The 24,379-nt window shown below is 48.9% G+C and overlaps 1 protein-coding gene across 1 annotated transcript in view; it reads right to left on the bottom strand.

The window, feature by feature from the left end:
• The window catches only part of LOC132342139 (protein Shroom2-like), a 150,503-nt gene that overhangs the window by 43,254 nt on the left and 82,870 nt on the right, over positions 1-24,379 (bottom strand). Inside the window, 7 exon segments of the mRNA XM_059884005.1 lie at positions 3,829-3,969; positions 4,786-4,877; positions 5,619-5,716; positions 7,050-8,971; positions 8,974-9,148; positions 9,150-9,210; positions 17,267-17,386. Of these exon segments, the coding sequence (XP_059739988.1) occupies positions 3,829-3,969; positions 4,786-4,877; positions 5,619-5,716; positions 7,050-8,971; positions 8,974-9,148; positions 9,150-9,210; positions 17,267-17,386 (2,609 nt within the window).

The following is a 24,379-nucleotide window of genomic DNA, read 5'->3' on the forward strand; positions in this document are numbered from 1 at the left end:
ATGAACACCAAGGGGGAAAGGGTGGCTGGGGGGAACCGGGAGATTGACACACACACACCACTGATGAAGAAAGTGGGGAAAAAGTAGTGAAAGCGTTAGCTGTTCAGTTGCATCTGATTGCAACCCCATGGACTATAGCCCCCAGGCCCCTCTGTCCATGGGATTCTCCAGGCAAGAATACTGGAGTGGGTTGCCATTCCCTTCTCCAGGAGATCTTCCTGACCCAGGGATTGAACTCATGTCTCCCAAGTTGCAGGCAGATTGTTTACCATCTGAGCCACCAGGGAAGCCCATACACTATTGATGGAAAAGTGAAAGTTGCTCAGTTGTGTCTGACTCTTTGCGACCCCGTGGACAGTCCATGGAATTCTCTAGGCCAGAACACTGAAGTGGGTAGCCTTTCCCTTCTCCAGGGGATCTTCCCAATCCAGGGATTGAACCCAGGTCTCCCAAATTGCAGGTGAATTTTTTACCATCTGAGCCACCAGGGAAGCCATACTCTATTGATAGTATGTATAAAATATATAACTAGTAAAAACCTATTCTATAGCACAGGGCACTGCCTGCTCTGTGGGGATCTAAATGGGAAGAACTTTTTCAAAGACAGCATATATATCTATCTGCATCTATACACATGGCTGATTCATTTTGCTGTACAACAGAAACTAACACAACACTGTTAAGCAACTATACTCCAATAAAAACTAATTAATAAAAAAGAAGTCAGACTTGGCACTGGTCTCTGGACACCAAGCCACCTCTCAGGGGAAGTCGGACAGGGAGGTGACCCTCAGCTGGATTTAAGTGTGTTGATGGATTTACTATGAAAACATGCTTTTCCCTAAAGAGTGTAAATCACGCTCCACCAATGTAAAACACATTTCACCTTCTGGCTGTTACTGGGCTTAAGGATCCATTATAAAGTCTCCACCGCGACCCCCCCTTCTCCCACATGTCCCAACAAAACACAAGCCTGCAGTTCAGAGCTGGTCGGCTGGCAGCAACTCCTCCTGGAGGGGGCGGAGGGGGCCAGGAGGATCGGGGTGGGAACCTGCCAGAGGCCACAGCGCCAGGCTCCACCCCACAGTAATACTCTGCAGAACCTCCCAGAACAGAATCCTCTACAGTTTTTCCACATACCAAGAGGTGGGGGTGGGGGTAGGGGGCTGGGGATGGTTTCTGGATGATTCAAGCAGATGGCAAGTATGGTGCACTTTCTTTCTGTAAGTATCTCATGTGATAAATAAAGGAAATATTTTTCTACCATAAAATTTCCTTGTGATAAATAAGGAAATATCTGTATCACTCACCCTAATGTACAATTAGTGGGAGCTGTAAGCTTGTCTCTCTGCAACTAGATGGTCCTATTTGGGGGAGTGATGGGAGATACAGACACCTGAAGGGTGCTGCTTATGTCCAGTCTAGTCCATAACTGAGCTTCCCAGGTGGCTCAGCAGGTAAAGAATCCGCCTGCAATGCAGGAGACCCTGGTTCAATTCCTGGGTGGGGAAGATACACTGGAGAAGGGGTAGGCCATCCACTCCAGTATTCTTGGGCTTCCCTGGTGGCTCAGCTAGTAAAGATTTCGCCTGCAAGGCAGGAGACCTGGGTTCGATCCCTGGGTTGGGAAGATCCCCTGGAGGAGGGACAGGCTACCTAGTATTCTGGCCTGGAGAATTCCATGGACTGTATAGTCCATGGAGTCACAAAGAAACAGACACAACTGAGTGACTTTCAGTCACTCACTCCATATATCTTGCTTTGGTTGTTGTAGGTGACTCAGTGGTAAAAAGAATCCGCCTGCCAATGCAGGAAACACACAAGTTCGATCCCAGGGTAGGGAAGATCCCCTGGAGGAGGGCATGGCAACCCATTCTGGTATTCATGCCTGGAGAATCCCATGGACAGAGAAGTCTGATGGGCTATAGTTCATGGGGTCCCAAAGAGTCAGACACGACTGAGCACACACACAACACACTGCAGAAAACCCTGCTTCACAAAGATATTGCAAATGGAAGCAGGCTTTTCAGTGCTTTTACGGAAATTTCAGGATATTCCGCCTTGACTTGAATCTACAACGTACAGACATTTGAAGCTATCTCAAACTTACTTTCAGGGATACCGTTATTTGCTACCTCAGGCAGTAAAGTGAGCAATGTGGAAGGGCTGTAAATACAGATAAAGCTTTGGTCCTTCCCTCCCCTCTCCTGGTTCACTTCCTGCTGTGTGGCTGAGGGAGAGGGGTGGGGGTTCCTATATGATCTGCAGCCACCCTGGGCGTTGGTGACCCCCTGCTCTACAAGGCTCTCATGTGCAAGGAGCAAGAATCCAACATGGTTAAAGCTTACAAGGGTTTGATGCATGGTAGAGGCCAACTTCCCTGGTGGCTCAGATGGTAAAGAGTCTGCCTGCAGTGCGGGAGACCAGGGTTCGAAACCTGGGTGGAGAAGATCCCCTGGAGAAGGGAATGGCAACCCATTCCAGCAATCTTGCCTGGAGAATCCCCTGGATTGAGGAGCCTGGAGGGCTATAAGTCTATGGGGTGGCAAAGAGTCGGACACGACTGAGTGACTTCATTTTCTTTCTTTCTTTAGTGGCCAACAAGTTTATGGTACCAAATTTGACATGCTGATGTCTTCACTCCAAAAAGCAAGGAGAGCCTGCTGCTTCATGTACTGCCAGGTCAACTAAAATCGTCAATACAAGTTCGGCAGTGGGGTTCTGCCAATGGACAATCATCCAAAAGGAGCTGAGTCCCACCTCCACTCATGGTCTGGTTAACAGATCAGCAGTTAGAGAGTGTTAGTTACTCAGTCCTATCCGACCACCTAATATTAAAAAAATTGACAATTATGTGTCATCCCCCCAGTTGTAAGCATGGGTGTCTTTCCTTTCCTCCTATGATAGGAGTCCCTGTGGAGGTGGAACACCTGTCCTATTTGATCCAGAACCAGAATTCTGAACCTCAGAAAAATGTTCTCAATTTGGAGAGTTGGGGGGAGAATGGATACATGCATATGTAGGGCTGAGTCCCTTCGCTGTTCACCTGAAACTATCACATTGTTAATTGCTTACAGTGAAAGTGAAGTTGCTCAGTAGTGTCTGACTCTTTGCGACCCCCTGGACTGTAGCCCACCAGGCTCCTCCGTCCATGGGATTTTCCAGGCCGGAATACTGGAGTGGGTTGCCATTTCTTTCTCCAGGGGATCTTCCCAACCCAGGGATTGAATCCGGGTCTCCTGCATTGCAGACAGGCTCTTTACCATCTGAGCCACCAGGGAAGCCCAATTGGCTATACTCCAATATAAGATAAAGTTTTTTTAAAAGTTCTCAATTTGATTTACATGAATAATTATCTTGGTACTCTTCTGGCACCCTAATAAATACAACAAAAACCAGTTTTCATTATCATGTTCTGGTTAACAGATCAGCAGTTAGAGGGCGTTAGTTGCTCAGTCCTGTCTGACTCTCTGCAACCATACAGCCCGCCAGGCTCCTCTGTCCATGGGACTGTCCAGGCAAGAATACTGGAGCAGGTAGCCACGTCCTTTGCAAGGGGATCTTCATGACCCAGGGCTTGAACCTGGGTCTCCCGCATTGCAGGCAGATTCTTTACCATCTGAGCCAGGGAAGCCCTTATACAGATGGTTTTATATTAATTTATGTAAAACACTGGGCATCTTTAAATCTTTGCATTATAGATCTCAAAGGACAGTCCCTTGCCTGCATTTTCATTTATTTTATTCTCAAATTTAAATGTTTCGAGGTCACTGTCTTTGGCCAGTTACTTCAGAAAATAAAACATTTTCCAAAAGCAGCTGACCACACCTTTTCGACATTCCCATTCTAGAATTTCACTTGAGTCTCGCCGCTCTTTAAAAACCCACAGGATGATTCTGAAAATTGTTAGATTGGTCGCGCAAAAGCGGGAAAGCTTCTGGAAGTCATCCTTCAGAGTGGTGAAGTTACCTTCAGAGTGGCAGGTTACAGCCTGCCAGAAGCCAAGTCTTGATGCACATAGCACATGATTCCCTCTTTCCTTCCCACCGCCATCTCCCCCCACCCACCCCCATCCTCTTCACACCCTCGCTGTTGACCATGCCATTGTAACACACACACACACACAGTATGTACAGTGAAGCCATTTATTACAACTCTGAACAGCAGAGGAGCTGAAGTCCAACCAGTGCAGCAGCAAGAGCTCTGCAATTTAAAGGCCCGAGGCCAACGCTGGGCAGGAGGGAAGCCCACCTGGGTGTGCTGCCATGCAGGGAACAAAGCCCTCCCATGTGTGCAGGGATGCCCAGAGCAGCCCCCAGCCTCTCCACAATGCAGCATGCTTGGGACTGCAGCAGGGCGAGGAGCCGCTCTGATCAAGATGACAGTTGGCGCTCTGCACATGATCCGCTCAGAACCCAGGGTCACAAAGCCCCAACCGTACAACTCACTTCTGCAGGTGTGTCCCTCACGGCAGCTGCATCCCACACCAGCACACACAGACCACTGTGCATGCCCACTCCGAGCCACCGTACCCTTGTGTGATGCTGCCAGCAGCCAGTTTTAGAGCCAAATGAAATAAGACCCCAGCACACGAGGCTGGCAAGAGCCAATATTCAACTCAGTCGTTTCTGAGACATAACCTTCAATTTTGAGGTTGTTTTAATCTGAGCAACCCCCAGAGACCCTCAAGGCACAGAAAGATCTGTACTCAGTGACCCTACCACGCACAAATCGGCTTCCACTTCTCCATGAGTGTTTTTTTTTTTTTTTAAAATACGTATTTACTTGGCTGTGCCACGTCTTCAACTGCGACACACAGGATGTAGTTCTCTGACCGGGGAGGGAGCCCAGGTCCCCCATACTGCAAGCTCCGTGTCCTACCCATTACGGCACCAGGGAAGACCCTTTTGTCAGCCGTTTTGCAAATAAGGTTAAAGCCCAGCTCCTGCAGTGATCTGCAATGTCCTCTCCTGCAATCCTCAAGGATAAGGGTCCACACAGTGGCGTGTATTTCACCTAAATTTCACCCTCACTGCAGGAAGACTACTACTCCGGACACATTTTAGAATGTGGGCATATAATCATGTTAACACTGCAGCCAGACCATTTTTTCATGCTCTGACCTGCTCTGGGGGAGCTAACTGAGTTGATTTCTATTTTTAAAGCTCAAAATGAACTCATTAAAGAAGGCCTAACCCCCATCCTTTCATTAACAATCCTTTCAGGCAACCTGGATTCCCTGGCTGGCAACCCAGCTGCGCCTTAGTCATTAAAGGGTTCCTTCATTTTGCTGATCTGCATAAAGCACTCCATTCAAGCCCATCACAGTGGGTTTCTCTGTCATCAGAAAGAACTCGACTGTATGCAAAACACAGCAGCTGTCTGATGAACCAAAAAAATGCCATAAGGAAGGCATTCACAATGTCCCTGCCCTGGGTTTGCTGGTCCCACTGGCAGTGGTGAGGGGCCCTGGACAACCCCAACTGGTGACCAGCCACTTCAGGTCTGGCCGAAATCACATGCATGACCACACTATCCAAGTCCTCACTCCCCATAAAGCAGCTCCTCCGTGCCCCCAAGATGCCTCCTCAGTGACACCAAGTAGAAGATTCTCCTACCTTGGGGTGGTGCCTCTGTCCTCGGCCAGTGCCACCGAAGAAAGTTCTGTGTGCTCCTCCAGGCCCCTCGCTTGCCATGGAGGTTCCATGGAGGCGTCCTGCCAAGGGTGGCACAACAGGACACCCAGTCATTAAGCGGCCTCCCCCCTGAGAACCTCTGCGATCACGAACCCCTTTATTGTGTGCGCGCCCTGTGAGCCAGCACCCCTGAACTGGGTGACATGGCCTGCGGTCAGCTCAGCCCTCGTCAAAATGACTCAAGAAGACCTCAGTCCCCTTGGGCTCCCCAGCAAGAAGAAGGACTCCGACATGAGGGCCGGAAAACTGTGTGACATGGTGGACCCCAACCCCACCCAGTCAAATCAAAACGCTGCTGGTCACACAGCTCACCACAGTCAAAACTCAAGCCCTGGGACCTGGAGTCTGGCAGCGTGGTCTCTTGACCTCAAGAACATGGAATTCTCGAAGGTTACGTGGCACAGGGCACCATGTCGGGGGACACACATGCCCTAGGTGTCCACAGGCCTTTCTGTACTGGGGGCCACACAGAAACCAGCACCTCTCTTCAAACACGCACACCCATGTTCATAAGTGTATAACAAAGCCATCGCTGGTTCTATTGTTTACAAAAGATGCCTCAGGAAATCTTTCCTCTGAAATACACCCCTGCAGAAGGAAGAAGCAGAAAAGGCAGAGAGAGGGAGACTGACTATGAACCCTTAAGCATGAACACAAGCACGGAGATTTTTTTAGAAAGCTTAACGTCAGCTTTCCCCATCAACATGCCTAAGGAAAGTGCAATAGTTTAAAGCATTGCACTTTCAGTTACACTTGACCCAGAGCAATCTTTAAAAATATCTGACCCCATAAAGTAAAAACCAAACGAGAACAGTAAAAGTATGAATTGACATCAGTATTTGAAAAGTGTCTAACATGTGTTGCTGCTGCTGCTAAGTCACTTCAGTCATGTCTGACTCTGTGCAACCCCAGAGACGGCAGCCCACCAGGCCCCTCTGTCCCTGGGATTCTCCAGGCAAGAACACTGGAGTGGGTTCTAACATGTGTTAAGGGTGGACATAAAGCATCCTTTTTCATTTCAGAAGACAACTTAAACATTTTCTATTGTTTCCCCCACTTTCTTCCCTTTTTATCAAGGGCAAGATAATCAAGGGGGAAGACAGCTTCAGCTAGAGATGAGGCTGGGAACTCGAGATGTGAGGGAAACCAGGGCACTTCCAATTGTCATGAATGTGTGGACCTGGTCCCCAGGTACCACTTGCAGGAGCTGATATACTGGCTGAGCCTGGTGCACAGAAACGCTTGGACATCAGGACACAAGTTACCACGACACCGGGCCATGCTATTCCGTGGGTATCCCATTTGTGCCTTGGGGTCCAGGGGGTTGCATCTGGTCCCCTGCAGGATGCTTACCTGTTTGTAGAGGTCCGTGGAAAGCGATGGCCGGGCCTTTTCGTGGACGTACTGCGGCCTCTCCTCCTGGTCCACACCCACGTCGAGGATGTTGTCGGCGGAGTCGTACCCTCCGCCACGCCTGGCTTCCGGGACTTTCCTCTGTTCCCTCCAGGAGGCTGGATACTCAGCGAAGGTGCCGAGCCGCTGTGGCGGGATGGGTCTCCCCGCCTTTCCGTCTTTTCCAGGGCCCACTGTCCACAGCATCTCCGGCTTCTCCCTGGGGAAGGCACAGGGTGCCGGCCTCGGCCCGGGCTGGCGACCCACGGGCTTGCTGGTTTCCTCAAAAAACTTGCACCTGTTGGCAAAGGTGCGCACCGTCTCGTGGCGGGGTACGGGGCGCTGGTCCACTGTCAGTCCCACCACGTTCATCTTCTCGGGCTCCGAGTAGGACTTCAGTTTCTGATCGGCAGTGAAGCGCCTCCGGCTCCCGATGCGCGCGCTGCCGCTGCCACCGGCAGCGCACAAGGGCGGCCTGGCACCCGGGGCCTTCTCCCAGACGCTGGGGGTCGGCTCCGGGTCCGCCAGGATAAGATCCAGGTCGCGGCGCCGGAACGACGTGGCCCTCAGGACGCGGGCCTGCGCCTCCTTCAGGTGGTCCTTATAGGTGCCACCGGGGAAGGTGGTCTCCAGGGCGCCCACTGGCTGCGCCCGGAAGCCGCTCGCCTCAGTCTCCATGTCGTCTTCCGCCTCCCCCTCCTCCTCCGTGGAGCTGGCCAAGGTGGTCGTACTCCGGCTCTTCTGTAGCCTAGCTTGCAGCTGCTGGATCTCGTTCCTCAGGGTGGTGGCGAAGCAGTTGCTCCTCCGGGGGGGCTTGCCCACCAGGGCTTCAGGCGGCACCGTGTCCTCATGGCCGATGTCGGGCTGGCACGCCCTTTCCCAGCTCAGCAAGTGCAGCACGGACGTCTGCAGAGGGCAGATCTCGCTGCCCCTGTCGTTCAAGCTGCCTGCCACCCTCTTCCTGCTGTCTTTGTCCAGGAGGCCGGCCCCCGGTGGGTCCTCGGGTGCCCTGTCCACCGGTTCCTCCCTGCCTCTCTGCCGTGTGCCCGGGGCGCCCTCATGCCCGCACGGGTAGCAGAGGGGCTGGAGGGCTGGGGCGCCCCACTGGGGACCGGGTCTGGACATCACGCAGTAGTAGTGGCTCTGCGCGCCGCAGTCGCCCCTCTGGTCTGCAGCGCGTGGCTCTCCGACGACAACGGCAGCAGGGCGGTCGTCGGCGAGGCGGTCAGCGGGTAGGGGCACCCTGATCCACGTGGCGGCCCTGGGGCCCTCGTGAAAGAAGGAGCCCTCGTCGCTCGAGCGGCGAGGGTGTTGGCACATGGTTGAGAGCTGCGGGCGGCGCACGTCGGTGCTCGAGAGAGAAGCCTGCAGCCGGCTGGGGGCCCCCAGGAGGGCCCGGGACGCGCTGTCACAGGCCAGCCACCCACAGTCCACATGCGCCCCTGGCGTGCACCCCGAGCTCCCGGCTCTCTGGCTGTTGCCCAAGCGCGCCAGCCTCAACGGCTGATCAGCAGGTTCGGGTATCTTCCAGTCGCCACCGTGGGGCTGCACGCGGGCTGCGTCTGCTGAGAACGCGTGGCCCTGGGTCTGCTCGTGGCTTCTGGTGGCAGGGAAGCTGTCGTGGCGGAGCGGGGGAGGCGACGGAGGGGCTCGTCTCTTATCTGGAGCATACCAGATGGGCCCGGGGCTGGACCGCCCGCAAGCAGCTAGCTTGGGCTCGGGGCCGTCTTCGGGTACCCGGGGCGGTAAACACCCCAGGGGCTCCTCGGCGCACCAAGTGTCACCAGCCGTCAGGCCCGGCCGGCTGTCCACTGCAGCGGAGGCCTCCCACAGGCCCAGTTTGTAGACGATATTCTCGGCCGAGGACGCGTCCGCCTTGGGCAGGTATGGTCCGGGGTGCTGGAGCACGTGGAGAACGAGCTATACGCCGAGTCCCGCTTGCTGGAGCCGCCCAGGTGGTTGATGCTACTGCTGGACTTGGCTGCCGAGAGGCGCCCCGATGGGTCGGGCTGGGAGGATGGGTCCAGGCTGTCAACGCTCCCCAGCGAGCTGAAGTGGTCCGAGATGGCGCTGGAGGTTTGCTGGCTCCCAGGCACCGCCCAACAGGTCTTGGGAGGAGGAGCTAGGAAAGAAGAAACCACAGGCAACAGAGGGGGGCTTTAGGGCCGGGTTAAGGCTCAACATTCAGAAAAGGAAGATCATGGCATCTGGTTCCATCACTTCATGGGAAATAGATGGGGAAACAGTGGAAACAGTATCAGACTTTATTTTGGGGGACTCCAAAATCACTGCAGATGGTGACTGCAGCCATGAAATTAAAAGACGCTTACTCCTTGGAAGGAAAGTTATGACAAACCTAGATAGCATATTGAAAAGCAGAGACATTACTTTGCCAACAAAGGTCCGTCTCGTCAAGGCTATGGTTTTTCCAGTGGTCATGTATGGATGCAATAGTTGGACTGTGAAGAAAGCTGAGTGCCGAAGAATGATGCTTTTGAACTGTGGTATTGGAGAAGACTCTTGAGAGTCCCTTGGACTGCAAGGAGATCCAGCCAGTCCATTCTAAAGGAGATCAGCCCTGGGTATTATTTGGAAGGATTGATGCTAAAGCTGAAACTCCAGTACTTTGGCCACCTCATGCGAAGAGCTGACTCACTGGAAAAGACTCTGATGCTGGGAGGGATTGGGGGCAGGAGGAGAAGGGGATGACAGAGGATGAGATGGCTGGATGGCATCACCAACTCGATGGACATGAGTTTGAGTGAACTCTGGGAGATGGTGATGGACAGGGAGGCCTGGCATGCTGCGATTCATGGGGTCTCAAAGAGTTGGACATGACTGAGCAACTGATCTGATCTGTAGGGAAGGGTAAGAGGAGACGGGTGCATGTGGGTGCAGCTGCCCTTGTGCAGACATCACCTGCACTAACCACTCTTCCCCCATGGAGATCCTTGGATGGGAAAGTGAATATGAGTATGCGCAACAGTGTCCCAGTCTTTGCAACCCCCATGGACTGTAGCCCACCAGGCTCCTCTGTTCATGGGATTTTCCAGGCAAGAATACCAGATTGGGTTGCCATTTCCTTCTCAGGAGGATCTCCGGGGGATCTTCTGGACCCAGGGATCAAATCTGCATTTCCTGCATTTGCAGGTGGATTCTTTACCACCTGAGTCATGAGGGCGAAACCCAGGGAAGATGAGCGCACCGCATATAACTTTTCACATTTCAAAGAGCAGCTTTTCCGAAGCAGGCTGAAAGGGTCAGAGTCCTACCCACTGGATGCCTTTTCCCAAACAGAAAGCCTTCAGTGTTGCAGTATATTTCCGGAGACAACACCCACAGGCTGGGCAGAAGTCCGCAGCATGCAGAAGTATCCTGGATAGCAAACCGCAGCCCACAAAGCTAAGGATGGCTTTTAGGTTTTCTAGTTGGGGGAGAGAGAAAATTCAAAGAGTACCACGTGATCCATAAAAATGATCTGAAATTCAAATTTCAGTGCTCATAAATATAGACCTTGAGGGGAACGCAGTCATGGCTGTGTGCAGGGCTCCAAACCCAGAGCTGAGCAGCTGCCAAAGACACCTGCCCGCCAGCTAGAAAGTGTATATGGTCCTTTGCGGAACAAGTTAGTGAGCCTCTAGTTTAGTGCATGAAATAATTCATGCTATGCACTGCTATCATGAGGAGGGCCATCAAAAGAGAAGGATCTTCAACTTAAAATGGCAAGTTCAGAGATAAGATTATATTTGCAAAACCCAAATATTAAATTACAGGCATTCCTCATTTTACTGCACTTCTTTGACACTGCTTCGTCCCTGCCCCCCAAATTGAAGATTTGGGGCAATTCTGCATCAAGCAAACCTATAGATGCCATTTTCCTCAACACCATTCACTCTGCCACATTTTTTAAGTTATTGCAGTATTTCAGAATTTTTTCATTATTATTTCTCATGGTGATTTGTGATTGTTCATGTTACTATTGCAAAAGGACTGCCACTCACTGAAAGCTCAAATGATGATTAGCATTTTTTTTAGTATTTTAAGACCAAGGTGTGCACTTCTTTTTTTTTTTTGATAGGACAATATTGTACACTTAAGCTCCCAGTGGTGAAACTATTTATCCAGGCATGTAAAATGCTTTCATTAAAACTCAACAAAGCTGGAACATTCATGCTTCAAGGTGGGGGTGGGGGACACTACATCTACTTGAGGTTTGAGAGGAAGAACGATAAGAAAGAAAAATGTGTGACATGGGAAAAGACAGAAGAGTGTGAACTGGCTAAGTCACGCGACGGGAGGGGGAGTGCAATGAACACTGGGCTCCACACCGTGTCCTCAGAGGACAGACCAGGTCCCCTCCCAGAAACAGAGTATATTTCTTTCCATCCTGTCTCCTCATTCCTGAGTGGATTTTTCAGGGAGATTGTAAGTCGACGCAGACAGAAATAAAACTCAGCACGGTTTCTGCAGGGTACATGGGTGTCTTAGTCAAATGGGCTTCATGGAGATCCTGTTACATGAAGTCACTGTCATAATGCACTCCGCGGCCCACTTTTTCACTTAAGTGTCACCACTGGGATGATAATCTGGGTTTTTCCAAAGTACCCCGGGCTCCAAATACTACCATCTTCTACGGCTGTAAATAGGTAATATTGTACTTATTTATGTAGCTGGGCCATGTCTTAGTGGCAGCCCATGGGCTCCTTAGCTGCGCCATGCCAAGACTTAGTTGGGGCATGTGGGATCTAGTTCCCTGACCAGGAATCAAACCTGGGAACCTTGGAGCTCAGAATCATAGCCACTGGACCACCTGGGAAGTCCCAGGAAGATTCAATTTAAGACACATTTTCCTTTAGAGCAGATATTTATTAATAGTCAAAACCTGACTTTGAGATATTTATGTTAGCTCTGAATACACACACAGACACACACAGTCATGCATATCACGCATACGCTCAGATGTGCACACACACATTCACGTACATATACAAACAAATACACGTACACACTCACACAGGCACTTATGCACACACTCCCAAAGAGGCACACTACTGGCTGTTACCATTATCCTTCTAACAGACTAGCAAGGACACTGGCCACTAACCAAGGTGCCTAGTCAGCTCCCTGTGGCCAGAAGCATCTCCAAGCCAACACCCCCATGGTGCTGTCTGGGGGTGGCATTTGCCCTTCTGACCCTGAAATGTGGGCTCCAGGTAAGCCATGTGGACCAGCCCGCCCCCTTCTACCAACTTACAATTCTTAGGCCCTCTGTCTCAAAGTCACCAAGAAACCACCAGGCCAAGGCTGGTCCCAAGCCTGGCACATGGGCTGTGAAGGCCCCTGGTTTCCCCTGTACCTCCACAAAGCAACCTGGGAGAGAGGGTGCTGGTGTAGCACAGAATCCCCTGGGGAGCTTTGGCAAAATACACCTGCTCAACACGTAAGTGACCCCTGCCTTCTAATCTGCACGTAAACACCTCTAAAGAAGGGTGGTATCACACCATCCCTTGGTGTGGCACAGCCATCCCACTCAGCTGGCTCAAAGGCATTCGGCCAAAACCGACTTATCAATTAGACGACATAAATGAGAAAGCATGCTTGCCCATCCTTTCTCCTGGTTTTTTGTTTTGTTTTCTTTTCAAGTATTATACATCTGCTACTCAGTGAAAAAAAGTTAGAATCGTTCCAGTAATGATGCATCCTATAGACTTTTCTCATCAGAAAAGGAACATCATTCTAAAGTCAAGAAAGGCACCATACAAAATAAAATAATCCACAACCTACGGGATGCAGAAAAAGCAGTTCTAAGAGAGAAGTTTACAGCAATGCAAGTTTATCTTAGGAAACAAATAACCTCAAATACTCTAACCCTATATGTAAAGCGACTAGAAAAAGGAACACACAAACTCCAAGAAATCATGAACATTAGAGCAGAAATAAATGAAATATGGACTAAAAAACACTAAGAAAGATCAAACTAAAACCTGATTTTTGAAAAGATGAACCAAATTGATAAACCTTTAGTCAGATTCAAGAAACAAGAGGACCCCAAAAATCAGTAAAGTCAGAAATGAAAGAAATGATAACTGATACCACAGAAACACAAAGGATCTTATGAGATATTTATATGAACTACATGCCAATAAAATGGACAATCTAGAGAAATGGAAAATGTTCAAGAAATGTACAATTTCCCAAGATCAAACCAGAAAGTAGAAAATATGAACAAACTAATTAGCAACAATAAGCTCAACCTAATTTAAAAATAAAAAAAAAACTCCCAAACAAAAGTCCAGGACCAGATGGCTTCACAGGTGAACTCTACCAAACCTTCAGAGAAGAGTTAACACGTTTCCATCTCAAACTACTGCAAAAATTGCAAAGGAAGGAATGCTTCTGAACTCATTCTACATGGCCAACATCACTGTGATACCAAACCAGAGACATCACACACATAAAATAAAATTACAGGCTAGTATCACTGATGAACATAGATGAAAAGTTCTTAATAAAATATTATCAAGCCGAATAAAAAAATACATTAAAAAGATCATACACCATGATCAAGTGGAATTTATCCCAGGATATACCAAGGATGCTTCCGTATCCGCAAATTAACCAATGTGATACAAAATGTTAACAAACTGAAGAGTAAAACAAACCATATGATCATCTCGAGAGATGCATAAAAAGCTTTTGATAAAATCCAGCATCCATTTTGATAAAAACTCCACCACGTGGGCATAGAGGGGATGTACCTCAACATAATGAAGGCCATATATGCAAAATCCACAGCAAAGATTATACTCAACAGTGAAAAGCTGAAAGTATTTCAGGAACAAGGTAAGGATGCCCACTCTCATCACTTTCATTCAACAGTTTTGGAACTCCTAGCCACAGCAATCAAAGAGAAAGAAATAAAAAGAATTCAATCTGGAAAGGAAGAAGTAAAACTGTTTCTGTTTGCAGATGACATGATATTATTATACATAGAAAATCCTAAAGATGTCACCAAAAATCTCCTACAACACATCAATGAATTTGGTCAAGTTGCAGGATATGAAATTAACATAAAGAAATGTGTTGCATACTAGCAATGAACCATCAGAGAAACTGAGGAAACAATTCATTTACAACTGCAGTAAAAAGAATTAAGTACGGGGACTTCTATGGTGGTCCAGAGCTTAAGAGTCCTACCTTTCACTGTGGGGGGTATGGGTTTGATCCCTGGTTGAGAAACCAAGATCCCACGTGCCCCCCCAGTGTAGACAAAAATAACAATAATAACACACGTATATACATACCTAGGAAAAATCTAACCAAGGAGGTAAAAGAAATAGTCAGAAAACTGTAAGACACTGATGAAAGAAACTGAAAATGCCATACACAGAATGGAAATATATACCATGGACTGGAAGAATATTGTTAAAATCACCATACTGCTCAAAGCAATGTACAGATTCAAAGCTATCCCTATCAAAATACCAACAGCATGTTTCACAAAATAGAATAAATCAATTTTAAAATTTGCATAGTAACCTCAAAGACCCTGAAGAGCCAAAACAATCTTGAGAAAGAAGAGAGATGGAGGTATCAGACTACACTACAAAGCTATGGTCATCAAAATAGCATGGTAGTGGCACAAAAACAGACACGTAGGTCAGGAAACAGAATAGAGAGCCCTGAAATAAATCCACGCACTTATCAACTAGTCTATGACAAAGGAGGCAAGGATATAAGGGAAAAGACTGCCTCTCCAATAAGTCATGCTGGGAAAACTGGATAGCTACATGCAAAAGAATGAAACTAGAAAATTCTCTAACATGGAATTAAAAAAAAAAAAAAATTTCGAAATGGTTTAAGGATTTAAATTTAAGACCAGAATCCATGGAACTCCCAGAGGAAAACACAGGGAGAACACCCTTTGACATAAATTGTAACAGTATTTTGGGGGATCTGCCTCCTATGGCAAAGTAAAGAAAGGCAAAAATACACAAACGGAACCTAATTAAAATGAAAGGTTTTTTCGGAGGAAAGGAAACCATCAACAAAATGAAAAGACAACCTACTGAATAGGAGAAAATATTTGCCAATGACACGACCAATGACGGGTTAATGTGTAAAAAATAAACAGAACCAACTCTATCTGAAAAATAAATACCTGATTAAAAAATAGGCAGAAGGGACTTCCCTGGCAGTCCAGTGGTTAAGACCCTTCCCTTCCCCTGCAGGGGTGGAGAGTTCTATCCCCAGTTGAGGAACTAAGATCCCACATGACTCACATGGCCCAAAAATACATTAATAAATAATGGTTAGAAGACCTGAATAGACATTTTCCCAAAGAAGATATACAGATGGCACAAAAAGTTGCTCAGCATCGGTAATCAGAGAAATGCAAACCAAATTACAATGAAGTATCACCCTCACACCTGGCAGAAGGTCTGTCATCAACGAGACAACAAATAACAAAAGCTGGTGAGGGTACGGAGAAAAGGGAACCCTTGCTCACTACTGGAAAATAGCATCCAAGTTCCCAGAAATCTAAAAAGAGAACTACCATAGGCTACAGCAATTTCACTCCTTGGTAAATAAACCGCCCCCCAAATGAGAACATTAATTCAAAAAGATAACATGCACCCCATTGTTCATAGCAGCATTATTTACAGTCCTCAAGATACGGAAGTAACCTAAAAGTCCATCAACGGATGAATAGATTAAAGAAAATGTGGTATATGATATATACCACACAAACACATACAATGGAATACTACTCAGCCATAGAAAAAGAACCAAATTTTGCCATTCGTATCAACAAGGACGGGCCTGGAAGGCATTGTGTTTGATGATCTAAGGTGGAGAAAAACAAATACTGCATAATGTCACTTATATGTGGAATCAACAACAACAAAGAGAACAGAAGCAGACTTACAGACATACAGAACGAACTAGTGATTACCAGTGAGGGGAGGGAAGGGGGAGGGGCAGGATAGAGGTAGGGCTGCTGCTGCTGCTATGTGGCTTCAGTTGTGTCCGACTCTGTGTGACCCCATAGACGGAAGCCCACGAGGCTCCCCTGTCCCTGGGATTCTCCAGGCAAGAACACTGGAGTGGGCCGCCATTTATTTCCCCAATGTGTGAAATGGGAAAAGTGAAATTGAAGTCACTCAGTCATGTCCGACTCTTATCGACCCCATGGACTGCAGCCTACCAGGCTCTGCCGTCCGTGGGATTTTCCAGGCAAGAGTCCTGGAGTGGGGTGCCACTGCCTTCTCCAAGAGGTAGGGCAGTAAAGTACAAACGATAAAATAAATACACTACAATGATATATTGTACGGCACAGGGAACATAGTCAATATTTTACAATAACTTTCAATGGAGTATGTGTGTACTGTGCTTAGTTGCTCAGTTGTATCCAACTCTCTCTGACCCCATGGATGGTAGCCCGCCAGGGTCCTCTGTCCACGGGGATTCTCCAGGCCAGAATACTGGAGTGTGTTGCCATGCCCTCCTCCAGGGGATCTTCCCAAGCTAGGGATCGAATCCAGGTCTCCCATCCTCTCGAATCCAGGTGGATTCTTTACCAGCTGAGCTACCACGGAAGCCCAAAAACACTGGGGTGGATAGGCTATTCCTTCTCTACGGGAACTTCCCGACCCAGGAATTGAACTGGGGTCTCCTTCATTCCAAGAACACTGGAGTGGGTAGCCTATTCCTTCTCTAGGGGAACTTCCCAACCCAGGAATTGAACCAGGGTCTCCTGCATTCCAAGAATATTGGAGTGGGTAGCCTATCCCTTCTCCAGGGAATGTTCCCAACCCAGGAAACCCAACCAGGGTCTCCTACATTCCAAGAACACTGGAGTGGGTGGCCTATCCCTTCTTCAGGGGAACTTTCCAACCCAGGAATTGAACGGGGGTCTCCTGCATTTAGGCGGATCCTTTCCCCGGCTGAGCTACCTGGGAAGTCTATTAGATGGCAGTAGCAGCTAGAAAAATTGGGACTCGCTATGCTGCAAAGCAAAAATGAAGACTACCATAAACGAACTACACTGCAATAGAAAGGAAAAGAAAGAAATGCGTGGTGACAACAGGGCAGGGCTGTCAGCAGTGTGGCAGAAAGTGAAAGCAGCTCCCTAGCCCCCCAGGGGAGGCAGGGGAGAAGGCAGAAGGTGCGCCTACCTGGTGTGGTACCGGCTCGGCTGAGAGAGGCAGGGAAACAGAGGTACAGCTGGCTCGGACTGGCTATCGGAGAATTTGGTGGCATGCCAGGAGTGTGGCCTCCAGCTTAGCTCATTCCTCCTGGGGGTAGAAAAAAAAAAAGGATGCAGACGACTCAGGGACATCACACCAAGGACCGCTTCGTGCCTAGGAAGGACTGAGAGGCTGCATTGCGGTTGGGCGCGGTTGCTTCCCCTTTAACATCTGGGCACCAGCACTCCTGATACAGGTTCCTTACTGGAGAACTGGTCTGAGCGCAGAGTGACAATCACTGGTTTCCAGGTGCGAATTGGCCCTCGGGCTGCCAAAATGATTCTGTTTCTTTTTAAACATGTTTTCAAAAAAATTTTTTTTTTTTGGCATAGTGGAATCCTGGTTTCCTGACTGGGGATCAAACCCATAGCCCTTGCTGGGTGGTAACCACTTGACTGCCAGGGAAGTCCTCCAGATTTCTTCAAGGTAAGAAGATAGATACATCTTGCCTTCCCTTTTCCGTCTCCCCACCAAAAACCACAGCAGCATCTTTTGTCTTGCCCATGTCAGTGCAACTTTGCAGACACCCCTGGCCTCCTTGAGGAGAAGGTGTGGGCTGGGTGTTACCGGATTGGGTGCATTTATTTACCCACTCACTTAGGCAAACATGGCTGTCCTGTAGTCAGTGGGGAATGTGCATGCATGTGTCTGTGTTAGTCACTCGGTCGTATCTGAATCTTTGCAAACCCATGGACTGTAGCTTGCCAGGTTCCCCTGTCCATGGGATTGGGGTGTGTGTGTGTGTGTGTGTGTGTGTTTGTGTGTGTGTGTGTGTCTGTGTCTGTGTTAGTCATTCAGTGGTATCCAACTCTTCGCAACCCCATGGACTGTAGCCCGCCAGGCTCCTCTGTCCATGGGATTCTCCTGGCAAGAATACTGGAGTGGGTTGCCATTTCCTTCTCCAGGGGATCTTCCTGACCCAGGGATTGAACCCGTGTATCTTGCATTGTAGGCAGATTCTTTACCATCTGAGCCACCAGGAAAGCCCTAACAGAGACCAGTGGACACGTATTGCTCTGAGCCTGTCAGAGTTCAATGGGGACTCTGTGTGTGTATGTATGTGTCAGTCACTCAGTCGTGTCCAATCTTTGCAAACCCATGGACTATAGCGTGCTAGGCTCCTCTGTCCATGGGACTGGTGTGTGTGTGTGTGTGTCTGTGTTAGTCACTCAGTCATATCCAACTTTTTGCAAACCCATGGACGTAGCCCACCAGCTTCCTCTCTGTCCATGGGATTCTCCTAGCAAGAATACTGGAGTGGGTTGCCATTCCCTTCTCCAAGGAATCCTCCCGACCCAGGGATCAAACCCGGCTCTCTGGCATTGCAGGCAGATTCTTTGCCATCTGAGCCACCAGGGAAGCCTTAAAGGGGATCAGTGGACATGTATTGCCCTGAGCCTGTCAGAGTGTCTGAAGTCATCTAAAGGTCCCCCATGGTGGGCATCACCATGCCCTAGACCAGCGGGCTCCAGTCCATTCCTGCCAGGGCTTCTGAACGTCACAGGCACCTTCTCTGCCCCCGCCACAGTCACCATCATTCATGAGGGCTTATTAGGGTTTGACCACACCTGCCCAGGTGTCGGAAATCCATGCAGCTGCCATATGAACGTCACAAAGCCTCCAGGGCGAGCTACTACATGAGGAGATGATGCACACTTGCCTCTCCTGCTCCTGCAATTCAGGACGGACCAGTCTCGCCACAGGCAACTCCAGATCAGAGCTGAAGGGCACAACTGAGCCTTTAAGTATCTAACAGATGTCAAACATTCTTTCCAACAGGTAAGAACCGTAAAGACTCTTATGCAATAACAAATAGTAATGAAAACCCAGACCTTCTGATGACTCAGATAATTAACAAGGAAAAAAAAACCCATAGGTGGCAAAAATGTGGAAGGTGTTGACTTGATGACAACTGCCTACGAAGTGAAGCATAAGATGGATGAATCCATCCCACCTCAGGAGTAAAGCGATTGTAAAAACCAAGACTGTACCTCACAGTTTCTCAAGATCCTCGTAAGGAAGCTTGTGGCCACATGAATTTCATTTTCAGAAGGCTTTTTCTGTGCTATAATATCCAGTACATCTTTCATCTTCCTACACAGGTAATTAATGAAGGGAGGAACTAGACAGACTGCAGGCAAAGGAAAGAGAGGCTGGGAAAAGGAAAGGCCTCACACTGTGTGGTAAATTATTGCAACTCCATAATAGGAAAGAGTGGGAAACTAGCTGGTTTACTGGGGCAGTCCTGCACCCTGAGAGGAGTAATGTCTCTCATCCCATTTTAAAAGATAATATAAGCAGATCTCAGAGAGATAAAGCTAGCCACATGAATGCTTTGGTTTCCTAGTGCATATAAACATTGTGTTTACACTACACTGGAGCAATAGCATATTTACGAAAACAATGTACAGACCTTATTTTAAATTAAAAAATGCTAACTATCCTTTGTGGCACCCCACTCCAGTACTCTTGCCTGGAAAATCCCAGGGACGGAGGACCCTGGTGGGCTGCCGTCTATGGGGTCACACAGAGTCGGACACGACTGAAGCGACTTAGCAGCAACAGCAGCAACAGCAACCACCCTCTGAACCTCCAGAACCTAGTAGTAATGCAAGTAAAATCAAACATCACTGACCACAGAGACCGTAACAAATATGGCAGAAAAGTTCGAAACACTGTGAGAATTACCAAAATGTGAGACACAAAGAGACAAAGTGAACAAGTACTGTTGGAAAAATGTCACCAACAGGCTAACTAATGGCACTAATGGCTTGAGAGGGCTGCCACAATTTTTAATTTGTAAAAAACAAAAAAACAAAACTCCAGGATCTGTGAAGCACAATACAGCCAAGTATGTCTACACACGGGTTTCCCAGGTGGCTCAATGATAAAGAGGCAACCTGCCAATGCAAGGAGACGCAGGAGACGCAGGTTCAATCCCTAGGTTGGGAAGATCCCCTGGAGGATGGGATGGCAACCCACTCCAGGATTCTTGCCTGGAGAATCCCATGAACAGAGGAGCCTGGTGGGCTACAGTCCATGGGGTCACAAAGAGTTAAACCCGACTGAGTGACTAAACAATGTCTATACACAGATACATGTTTCTACTTTGAGAAGACACAGCCAAGGGTCACAGTACTAACTAGGGCTTTTAAAAACAAATGAAAGCACAGTGGAAAGGGTGGTACCCACAAGCTCTAAGTAAGGAACTGGGGCTACTGGGGACAGTGAAATTTTCCTAAAATATGTCTGCTTATGTCAGATCTTCAGACTTTCCTAGAGCATAGTAAACATATTTGGGAATCAAGGGAGGCTCCCTGATAGCCCAGCTGGTAAAAAATCCACCTGCAATGCAGGAGAATGGTTCAATTTCCTTGTTCGGGAAGATCCCCTGGAGAAGGGATTAGCTAGCTACCTACCCACTCCAGTATTCTTGGGCTTCCCTGTGGCTCAGCTGGTAAAGAATCTGTCTGCAATGTAGGAGACCTGGGTTCGATTCCTAGGTTGGGACGATGCCCTGAAGAAGGGAAAGACTACCCACCCACTCCAGTATTCTTGGGCTTCCCTGGTGGCTCAGCTGGTAAAGAACCTGCCTGCAATGCAGGAGACCTGGTTCCAACCCTGGGTTGGGAAGATACCCTGGAGCAGCGAAAAGCTACCCACTCCAGTATTCTGGCCTGGAGAATTTTCCATGGACTCTATAGTCCATGGGGTTCCAAAGAGTTGGACACAACTGAATAGCTTTCTCTTTTCAGATAGTTTGCCAGCCCCTCTAGTGGCTAAAACAGCAGGGTTTTTAAAATTTTTCCTTTTTTTCTTTTTTAAGAATTTATTTATTTTTTATATTTATTTATTGGGTCTTGATTGTGGCACACCAGGATCTTCATTGCATCTGGTGGGGCATGCGGGCTTTCTTGCTGCCCAGCATGTGGGATCCTGGTTCCCCAACCAGGGCTCAAACTGGCATCTCCTGCATTGCAGGGCAGATCTTTAACCACTGGACCACCAGGGGGTGCCCCCTGAGGTTTTCTGGATGAGAGAGAGGCGGGCGACTGGCTGAGAGCTAATCTCAGGCACCACAGTCTTTGGGAACAGCTGCTGCTGCTGCTGCTAAGTCGCTTCAGTCATGTCCAACTCTGTGAGACCCCACAGACGGCAGCCCACCAGGCTCTGCCGTCCCTGGGATTCTCCAGGCAAGAACACTGGAGTGGGTTGCCGTCTCCTTTCCAACTCTGTGTGACCCCATAGATGGCAGCCCACCAGGCTCCCCCGTCCCTGGGATTCTCCAGGCAAGAACACTGGAGTGGGTTGCCATTTCCTTCTCCAATGCATGAAAGTGAAAGGTGAGAGTGAAGTTGCTCAGTCATGTCCGATTCTTAGTAACCCCATGGACTGCAGCCTACCAGGCTCCTCTATCCATGGGATTTTCCAGGCAAGAGTACTGGAGTGGGGTGCCATTGTCTTCTCCGCATTGGGACCAGACTGGGCAGCAAAGAGCAGGGGACCAAACGCTGCTCTGGCTCCACCTGGAGTCCCCAGGTGGAACAGAGAAAGGAGGGGCAGATATAAGATGCTCATCTGAGGAGAAGACTTATGTTTCTTCCTACACAAGATAAACACTTGTGTGGCTTTCAACCACTGGGAGCCTGCCAGCGTGGGGCCATGAGGGGTGCAGAGGCCACCAGTAAGCTAGTGGGGTTGCTCAGTAGCATCCAGCTCTTTGTGATCCCGTGGACTGTAAGCCTACCACCCTACTCTGTCCATGGGATTTTCTCTAGGCAAGAGCACTAGAGTGGGTTTGCCATTTCCCTTCTGTGGGGGAATCCTCCCAATCCTGGGGATGGAACCCAGGTCTCCCTGCATTGCAGGCAGATGCTTTTGCCGTCTGAGCCACCAGGCACGGGCCACGGGATGCGTCAAAACAAGACACCCCAATGTGAGGGAGCAAGGGATACCTGCTCGGGGTTAACTGCCTCATGTGTATGGGTAGGGAAGACCCACACCGCAGCTAAAGTGCCCTGAGCCCTTGGGGACGGGGAACCCCCAGAAGACATCAAACAGGAGTGGACCTGAGTGCTATGGAAGGAACACCCCCCCTCACCGCTCCCACTTCCCCCACCACGGGCCCCAGTCGGACACAAGCCAGCTTGGCTGTGGGAAACCAGCAAGGACGCCCCTTTCCGGGAGGGAGGAGGCTGGCATAGCTCAGCCCAGAGATGCCCAAGGCTGTGCAGGCAGGGATGCTCAGGAGAAAAGAGCCCAGATCCGGCCAGGGCAGGGGGTGCTAACGCCACACCCCCACCCCCGGTGCTGGGAGCTCTGAACTCCAGCAGTTCCGGAAACGCAAGGGGGCTGAGTCCAAGCCATGCCCACCAGGAGACTAATACTGTGACTGGTCACCCCAGCAAATAGGAGAGACATCCTTTGTACTCCAATGGCTACTGTGGCTAGGACAATTTTTTTTACAAATATGTGTATTGTAGAAAATGTGGCACATTTAAAAATCAGAAGGCCGGTAAGACAACAAACAGCTTCCCTGATGGCTCAGCTGGTCAAGAATCTGCCTGCAATGTGGGAGACTGGGTTCGATCCCTGGATTGGGAAGATCCCCTGGAGAAGTATTCTCCAGTATTCTGGCCTAGAGAATTCCATGGACTAGTAGAATAACCCGTAACTTAAAGATGACCATGAGTAACATCTCTCTGCATTTCTTCCCCTGTTTTAGATAGTTCAGAGTCCTGCAGACCCGGTGGGGCCTTTCTCTCTGCAGCCTACTGGGTTTGGTGGGCATTTCTGCATGTCACTGTCACTCTTCTAAAATGTCTTTTTTGGGGGGCCATGTGGCATACAGGATCCTAGTTCTCTGACTTGGGATCAAACCTGGGCCCTCTGCATCAGAAGCGTGGAGTCTTAACCACTGCACCACCAAGGAAGTCCTGTAAGTGTCATTTTTAATATGGCCTAATATTCCTTCCACGTAAATGCAAAAAAGCTACCGTGTTGGTTAGCAAAACACTGGCTTGTCTAGTTTCCAAATCAAATTATCCATCCTAAGGAAGGTTCCCTGAAACCTTTTCTACCAGGTGCAAACCAAAATTAATCTCAGTTTGCAAAAGAAACTGTAGCCTGTCCGGCTCCTCTATCCATGGGATTTTCCAGGCAAGAATACTGGAGTGGGTTGCCATTTCCTTCTCCAGAGGATCTTCCCCACCCCAGGGATTAAACTCAGGTCTCCCGCACTGTGGGCAGACTCTTTGCCCTCTGAGCCACAAGGGAATCCCAGTTTACTTCAATATTAAAAATAATTTTATATGGCAGGTAGTCTTTTTCTTTTTTTTTTAAAGAAGAGGTTTAGATCAGAAATATTAAACATGCTAGGATACTACTGAATATTAAGAATGGATCTAGATCTTGAAAATGCATTTTTTAAAACGGAACTTTTTTTGAGTGACATTTCACTTGAGTGAAATGTTCACAATCTCAGACAATTCTTCTCTCAAACAAAATCAATAAATAAAAATCACGTGAATGCTGGGTTATTTTCCTAACCTTTCCAAATGCAGCAATCAGCGGCTGCCTCAGAAAATAAACACAGCCTGCATGTGGCCCCTGCAAGCACGGTGGGCCTGAGAATACAGGGTCTGCAGGCTGGGAGGCCAGAGGGGAAGGCAGGGCCTTGGCTGGACACCGTGACAGGGGAACCACAGGGTGTGCGGGCTGCAGGTGACACTGGCCATGGGGAGACTTCTGGGGGAATAAAACCCCAAGTGACGCTCGGAGCCATCTTAAAAGCAAGAGCAGGAGTGGACAGCAGTGGGAAGGGCCTGACAGATAAAGGAGAGCCTGGAAAGTCCTGCAGATGCTTCCCACTGAGTACTGGGGTGGCCAAGATGAGCTCCAGGCAGGGAGACCCCAGAGCTTCCGGTCGCAGTGGGACAGAGGTCTACGTGATGCTGATGCTGCGCCCCAGCTAGAAGAAAGCCAAAACCGTAAACATCCTTTTTATTAAGTTTTTTGAAACCAACACATCCAAAAGCACCA

Source organism: Bos taurus, chromosome Y (genome assembly GCF_002263795.3).
Source record: "Bos taurus isolate L1 Dominette 01449 registration number 42190680 breed Hereford chromosome Y, ARS-UCD2.0, whole genome shotgun sequence".
NCBI lineage: Eukaryota > Metazoa > Chordata > Mammalia > Artiodactyla > Bovidae > Bos > Bos taurus.